The sequence below is a fragment of the Microtus oregoni genome, unplaced genomic scaffold (assembly GCF_018167655.1).
Source record: "Microtus oregoni isolate MIOR12 unplaced genomic scaffold, Mior012 000091F_ref0000469, whole genome shotgun sequence".
NCBI classification, from domain to species: Eukaryota; Metazoa; Chordata; class Mammalia; order Rodentia; family Cricetidae; genus Microtus; species Microtus oregoni.
Window position 1 is genome coordinate 2,556,691 of NW_024544600.1, and position 7,652 is coordinate 2,564,342.

The window sequence follows — 7,652 nt, forward strand, 5'->3', positions numbered from 1 at the left end:
CCCTCCCTCTTCTCTTTCACACACACACACACAAACACACACACACATTCTCCTCTCTCTCTCTCTCTCTCTCTCTCTCCCCCTCCCCCCTCATACACACACTCTTCTCTCTCCCTCCCTCCCTCTTCTCTTCTCTTTCACACACACACATTCTCTCTCCCCTCCCCCTTTCTCTCTCACACACATACACACACTCTTCTCTCTCTCTCCCTCCCTCTTCTCTTCTCCTTCACATACACACATTCTCCCCCCTCTCTTTCTCTCCCCTGTCTCTCCCTCCCTCCCTCCCTTCTCTTCTCCCTCACACACACATTCTCCTCCCTCTCTCCCCGCTCCCCCTTCTCTCTTCTTCTCCCCCTCCCATCTCTCTCACACACACATGCATACACAATATTTTTACATTTATTTGATTACTTATTTGTGTGTGGAAGGGGTGAGGTTGTCCTCAGTGCACTAATGGAGGTCACAGGAAAACCTGTGGAGGTTGGTTCTCTCCTCCCAGGTAGATCCTGGAACTCAAACTCCGGTCTTCAGTCTCGGCAGCAAGCCCCTTTTACTCACTGAGCCACATCACCTGTCAGAGAGGCAACTTCTCCTCCTCCCTAGACTCAGGTCTGGCTGCAGGAGAAAGCAAGCAGATGCCACCCTCAGTCTGTACCCTCTCTTGCCTTACTGCACCTTCTGCGGAGGTGTTTGTTGTTCGTTTGGTTTGGTTTGCAGACTGAAGGCAGAAAAATACTGGCTTGGTTCAGAAGGTCTGAGGCCTCTCCTTGGGGGTCCAAAGGCCTGTGAGGCAGAGCCGGATCAGGCTACAGACTTCTACCATGGGGAGTCAAAGGCGACTTGCTACAGAACCTGGCTGTCCTCAGGGCAGGGAGAAGCCTAGATTGCCGTGAATGTCTTGAGCTTCCTTCCACGTGAGCGTAAGACACGGCACGAGAGACAAAGGTCAGATGCCAGGACCATCTTTCTGACATCATTTCTTTATGACACTTGAACAGACTGCCTGGAGGTCAGAATAGGTTCCAGTGAGCACACTTCTTAAAAAAGATGTGTCTCGGTGTCTGCTACCTCCTGTCACTGGGGGAAAATTGAGGACCTGGGGTCAGAGGGACTTATCAGGGCCCAGTGTTCCCTTTTCTGGCTTGTGACCTCATTCATATTATTTCACATTCCTGGACCTCCACTTCCTTTTATGAAACTGACTCGGGAAGCTGACACCACTCCACAGTGTTGCAGGGAGACTTAATGACAGGGTATCACGGAAGCCCTGCCCATGGCTCAACATAGTATAGATACTCCGTGAATCCCATTTCCTGCCTCCAGCCTAAGGAAGTCTGGCCTCCCTGTGCTGTCTGGAGACACATTGTCCCTTCAGTCTCCACAGAAGAGCAGGCACTGTCTCCATCAAGGGTCTGTGGAGAAGGGTCTTTGCCCATGGATACAACACCAATCCTCTCCAGGGGCTTCGTGTTTTCCTAAAAGACCAGGGAGAGCTTCCCCAGCCTTCTCCTCCCAGCAGGACTAAAGGCTTCTCCCTTCCATCCCCAGCCTTCACCCAGACCTGACAGCCCAGCTGAACCACCCAGATCTCTCCACTCCCTCTTCTCCTACACTCTGTTTCAGGCAATGGGATCTGGGCTCAGAGGATGTAGCCCCAGAACAGAGGCAATAAGCCAGAGTATATGGATACTGGTACTGTAATGGGCCCTGGGGGATACTGGGAATTGTGAGCAAGCACAGAGGACTGGATCAAGGAAAACAGCGAAGGCAGAGTTACTTTTAATCTTGAGGAAATCAAAGGGGACTTCTTGAAGCCAGCATCTTTCCCTCTAGGTGACTTATGTGCCCTTTAGAAGGAGGTGTCTGCTTCAAAGGGAGAAAGTACAACTTTACAGAGGGACAGAGATGGACTTGGTTGGTCATCTTGAAGGCTAAACTGCCCAGTTAGACAGAAAGGAACGTTCAGTGTGTGCGGTAAGGATAGAAGCCAGGAACAAGGTCTCACAACAAGCTGTGACGGGACACAGCCTAGGATACCAGAACAAGAGCTGGTTAAGGAGTCAGGGACATATGAGGTCCAGTCCAGCCCCAATGCTTACTGCCCATCCACCAGGCTACCAAGCAAGTTGTTCATCTCTACAACAGCAGGGTCCTCATCTCTAAGATGAGAAGGACAAACCCTAACCACCTACGGTGGTGAGTACTGAATCAAACACACGGACAAGTGTGCCTAGCATAGTGTCAGCCAAATACAGCAGTTCCACAATTGAAAACAATTATTAAACGTATGTTCTGTACTAGGTAGCCCAAAATACCCTACTGTCCCAGCCCCACTTCTGCCCTTTCCAGTCTTCCCCATCCCATGGGATAAAGCAGAAAAGTGAGCTATTCTGGGGCCACAGCACTCTGCACACTCAAGAATGGATGAGTACACACTCAAGGAAGTAGTGGTGGCACAGGCCTTTAATCCCAGCACTTGGGAGGCAGAGGTAGGTGAATCTCTGTGAGTTCGAGGCCATCCTGGTCTACACAGTGAGTTCCAGGACAGCCAGGGCTGCACAAATTTCTTTGTGTAGCCTGAAAACCCTGTATCAAAATGTGTGTGTGTGTGTGTGTGTGTGTGTGTGTGTGTGTGATCATTCAAGGAGAAAATGTAAAAGAAACATAGAGGTAAGTGTCAGAATGGTGACCTCCTCAGAACCGGATGCCACCAAGACATACTGAACTCAAGACCACAAGGCATTTGTGAAAAGGAAAGTGATTCTTTATTGAAGGGGCAAACACAAAAGGTCAGTTGCGTCGTGCACCTCCACACTCAAAAGGAAGCAGAGAGAGCTGCAATAGGGAGAACAGGCCGAGCCCAGGAAAGGGAAGCACGGAGACCCTCTTCAGGTCACTCTCTGAAGGCACGGACTGGAGTCTGCTTTTCCATCTCTGGCCAGTGCCTCTCTCTGCCCAGGAAGAGCAGGGATGCCAAGGGTCTTTTCTCCTACACCAGATACTTAGATTTCTCTCTTACGGGAAGAAACCACCTTTCCATCGACTGATTCCTCCACACTAATGTGGAAATTGCTGCTGCTGCCACCGCCACCACCTCCCAGGGAGGCTGCAGAAACAAAAGACAGGCTTCTGCATGGGGGACTTCCAAAAGCAGGCTTAGGCCCTGGGAAAATGGACAGCACCCCTGCACAAAGCCACTGGCCAATCCCTCTGGAGCTGCCAGGAGGTCTGGTGAATTGCTGAGCTGGTAACCTCAGGAACGCCCAGCAGTGCATGTTACGGAGGATTTTAAGCTATGCACAAACAGGAGTTACAGTGTGTATTGTATCACACCTGCATGACGGTGAGACCAGGTAGAAAGGCAACCCCTGGTCAAAGCCTGCTCAGCCTGGAATGTTCTTAGGAACCTGCTCATCTCGGTCCCACCCAGAGTCCTTGGGGCAGGAGGTTAGCCTGGAGCAGGCATACCCCAACTTATTGGGACATCTGTCTCTTCCTCCTTCCTCCCCACTGTGAGTAGAATGGTGCTGCCAATACTCGGCTCCCACCCACACCGAAGGGTTTTACCCTCTCTCACCTTCCCTGACACCAATGCCAGCCATCCTGAAAGAGAAGGGACACTGGGTGTTAGCCAAGGAAGGAAGCTCCGGTCTCCCTAAGGGAGCCCTCTCCACTCACAGCACATGTGACTTTTCTAAGGGCTAGGGTACCCTGGGGGTCAGTCCCTCAGGCCTGGCATCCCAAACAGACAGATTGGGAGCTGTAGTCCTGTCCTGTCATGTCTGTCATTTACAGGCGAAGCACAGGTCCAGGGAGTGGAAGCGATGCACAGGAAGTAACAACCGAACACCAGAACAGAGACTCCAGGCTCCTTATGTCGCTTCCCACTCAATAAATCACATCTCGGGATAGCCTGATTTCCTCTTCTGATGGCCCTGAACCCCAGCCCATCCATCCCCCTCCTTTCTCTCCCTGCACCTGTACACCTACTTAGCATCCTGGCCCTCAAGCAGGTTGCGGTAGGTGGCGATCTCCTGCTCCAGCCGTGTCTTGATGTCCAGCAGCATGTTGTACTCCTGGTTCTGAGCTTCCATCTCGCAGCGGAGCTCACTCAGCTGGGCCTCCAGGCTGCTGATGAGCCCCTGGATCTGCTGCAGCTGTGTGGCGTAGCGGCACTCCACCTCTGCCAGAGAGTTCTCCAGCCCCGCTTTCTGGTGGGGCAAGAGATCCATAGACCCATCAGGCTAAAAGGCGACCCACTGAAGGTAGAGGGGTAGGAAGGAGAGTCCGGAATGACAGGAGTGTGTGGGTAGGGGCGAGGCTTTACCAGCCACGGAAGATGGGTACATGTGTCACCCAACAGGGCCAAAGTGACCCTACCATGCTGAGCTGAGACTGCAGCTCGATCTCCAGCCCCTGCATGGTGCGTCTCAGGTCTGTGATCTCCGTCTTGCTGGTCTGGATCATTTCTGTGTTGGAGGCTACCTCCTTGTTCAGCTCTTCAGTCTGCAAGTCACCCATGAGAAACATGAACCTCACGGGCCTCCTCAGAGGCCCATAGAATCGGGAGGAGTGGGAGGGCAGAGTGGGGGAGGGAGGCAAGTCAGACCCACCTTACTGAAGAACCAAGCCTCTGCATCCCGGCGGTTTTTCTCTGCAATGGCCTCATACTGTTCCCTCATCTCAGCCAGCACGTGGGTCAGGTCCACCCCAGGTGCTGCATCCATCTCCACGTTGACCTGGCCAGCCAGCTGACTGCTGAACTCTTTCATCTCCTGCAGGGCGGGGCGGGGAGGGGGCAGGCAGGTGGACCATTTAAAGACAAGTCTATAAAACAGACCTAAGAATCTGGAGTCCTGGAGCTAACCCTGACTGTCTCTAACTCACAGTGTGACCTTAACGCCTCATATCACCCTATCCCTGTTCCCCACTGGGGCATGAGGACCCCTCAGCTCTGAAGATCTCTCTTGTTCTGGGTCCTGTGAAACAAGGACCTTCAGATAATAAGCCCATGAAACAAACCAATCTGCAGTTCACACCTAGCCTGGCCTTGGGTCCAGATTACCAGAGAATAGTGCCTCCATTTCCCCCAGGGCCCCTGGGGTACCTTTCTGAACCACTAAGCCCTCAGCAGACTGAGACAAAAGACCTGCGGTCCTGCTCTTCTTCCTACCACCCTGCCCTGCTGTCACCTCCTCGTGGTTCTTCTTCAGGTAGGCCAGCTCCTCATTCAGTTGCTCAATCTGCATCTCCAGGTCGGTCCTGGCCAGGGTCAGCTCATCCAGCACCCGGCGCAGCCCATTGATGTCGGCCTCCACGCTCTGGCGCAGGGCCAGCTCATTTTCATACCTGGGGAATGGAAAGGCGCCAAAGTCAGGAAAGGTGAGGGGCCCGGGTTTCTGAGTCAGAGAGGAAAAAGGCTGGGTAGAGGGGGTGCCATAGACAGGGCTGTCGCCGTGGGAACACACTTGAGCCTGAAGTCATCCGCTGCCAGCCTGGCGTTGTCAATCTCCAGGATGACACGTGAGTTGTCGATGGTGGCAGCCAGTATCTGCAGGAGACAGAGAGTTGTACCTAAGGGCTGCTGCTTTTTCTGTCCTCTGCCCAGGTCCCCCTTTGCCAACCACTCCCCAGCTTCGCTTCCTGTGTGCTGCATTTGTACTGACCCATGCTACCTCTCCTGTGACACCTTCAAGGCACAGAAAACTAAGGAGGCAGCATGGCCTGGGATTGCCTGTGGGACATGGCTAGCCAAAGCCACGCTGCAATGGCTACAGTTGGCTCTGTCCAGTAAGAGACACTATACCAGTGTCTTCTTGGGCACAGATCACAGTGGCTGCCTTCTGCAAGCCTTGACTGAGCTCTTCGTCTCCAAAACACTGCAATCATTGAGATCTTGGACAGCAGCTAAGGAAAGCATTTACACCTAAGGAAAACAGTTCTAGTCAGTAAAAGGGAAAGTGAGGGGGCGGCACAGCCTGTCTTAAGTTCCCTGCTCCTCTAAGATCCAACAATGCTTTCAGCAATAAAGATATCCTTGAGAGTTGAAGCAGCAAACGGTTCTGGCACTTAGAACTCGTGAGGCTGCGCCTGAACAGCATGCAGGATAAAAGTAAAAGCAATTGTTTACAAAAATCCCTGTAAGTATTAGTGGGGCGGGGAGAAGGAGTTGTTCTCTTTTGTTGCCCCCAGCTGCAGTCCCATGTATCCAAATCAGATTCCCAAGACCACTCCCTCCCGCAGCATCTAGTAGAACAGATGCGTTCCCACGTGTGCCTTGAAAGCAGGCGGATCCCAGGCCACACAGCAGGAAATGGCTTCTCCTAGCGGTCGTGTTGATGTTACAGATGTGTGCAGCATCCCAGTCGCCTGTTCCCCCTCTGTCTGACATAGGAGAACTTACTTTGTCCCGGATCTCTTCTATGGTCTTAAAGTAGTGGCTGTAGTCTCGCTCTGGACTGGCTGGGCTCTGCTTCTGGTACCAGTCTCGGATCTTCACCTCCAGCTCTGTGTTAGCCTGCTCCAGGGCACGTACTTTGTCCAGGTAAGATGCCAGGCGGTCATTGAGGTTCTGCATGGTGATCTTCTCATTGCCAGAAAGGAGACCTCCATCGCCGCCACCAAAGTCACCAAAGCCACCACCAAAACCCCCACCGAAGGCTCCACCAAAACCGCTACCAGCACCACCACCAAAACCACAGCTCATAGCGCCACCATAGCCCCCTCCTGCCCCCGAGGAGACAAACCTAGCAGAAGAAGCAGAGATACTTCGGCTCCCACCTCCCCCATAGAGACTCCCTCCACCGAAGCTGCCTCCGCCAGCACGGAGGGAAGCCCCGCGGGTAGAGCCACCTCCAAAAGCGGAAGAAGTTTGCAAGAATGTGGTAGCCATGGTCAGGCAGCCTGTGCCTTCCTGTCCTTTTCAAGCAGGAGAGACTCTAGCAGAAGCTCCTGAGCTGGGCTGAAACCAGACTTCAGTGCTGTCGCCCCTGGCCTGGGACTCCTTATATACCCTTAGGAGGGGGTGGGGGCCTCGCCTCCTCCCCCTGAGTGGAGCCAACTCCTCTGCCTTCCAGACAAACACAGCTGCCTGCACACCTCCACAAGGCTCACTTGTGGGGAAGTTTTCTTTTCTTTTTTTTTTTTTCCTTAATGCAACAAAAGAGATGATTCAGAATTAATGGGGTTTTGCTCTAGGCCACATTTTAACACTTGGATTACAGGTTCGTTTCTTCTCCAGGAAGAAGAGAGCCGCAAAAGCAAATCCTCAGCACAGCACAGCTCCCAAGGTTCTCTCGTGCCCCACCCCGTTAGAGCAGCCGGGTCAGCTCTGTCCCCCACAGCTAGCATGTGAGCCTCACCCTGAGGTAGACAGCTCCCTGTTCTCAGTTTCTCCCATCACTACTCTGTACTCCCTGCTCAAAGGCCCTGTGCATGAGCCTTCACGACATGGAAGTCCCTAGGAATGAGAACACAGGTGACCACAGGGCAGCCTGAGGATAGGGTCTTGAGTCAACCTCCCACTAAGGTGACCAGAGAAGCCAGTTCCCGTCCCTCTTTCCCATCCCTGATGCCTGGGAACGTTCTCTCCTCTCGCTATCCCTTCCACCACTCCAGTCTCAGAAGTCCCTCCTGACTCTTCAGTTCCC

The 7,652-nt window shown here is 53.1% G+C and overlaps 1 protein-coding gene across 1 annotated transcript; it reads right to left on the reverse strand.

Moving 5' to 3' along the window:
• Window positions 1-3,005: 3,005 nt before the first annotated feature.
• Window positions 3,006-6,895, reverse strand: Krt15 (keratin 15). The gene is made up of 8 exons (XM_041643935.1): window positions 6,407-6,895; window positions 5,472-5,554; window positions 5,196-5,352; window positions 4,617-4,778; window positions 4,384-4,509; window positions 3,994-4,214; window positions 3,581-3,606; window positions 3,006-3,109 (listed from the first exon to the last, which is right to left on the reverse strand). Exons 1-8 carry the CDS (start codon window positions 6,893-6,895, stop codon window positions 3,006-3,008), a joined length of 1,368 nt encoding a protein of 455 aa, XP_041499869.1.
• Window positions 6,896-7,652: the final 757 nt, after the last annotated feature.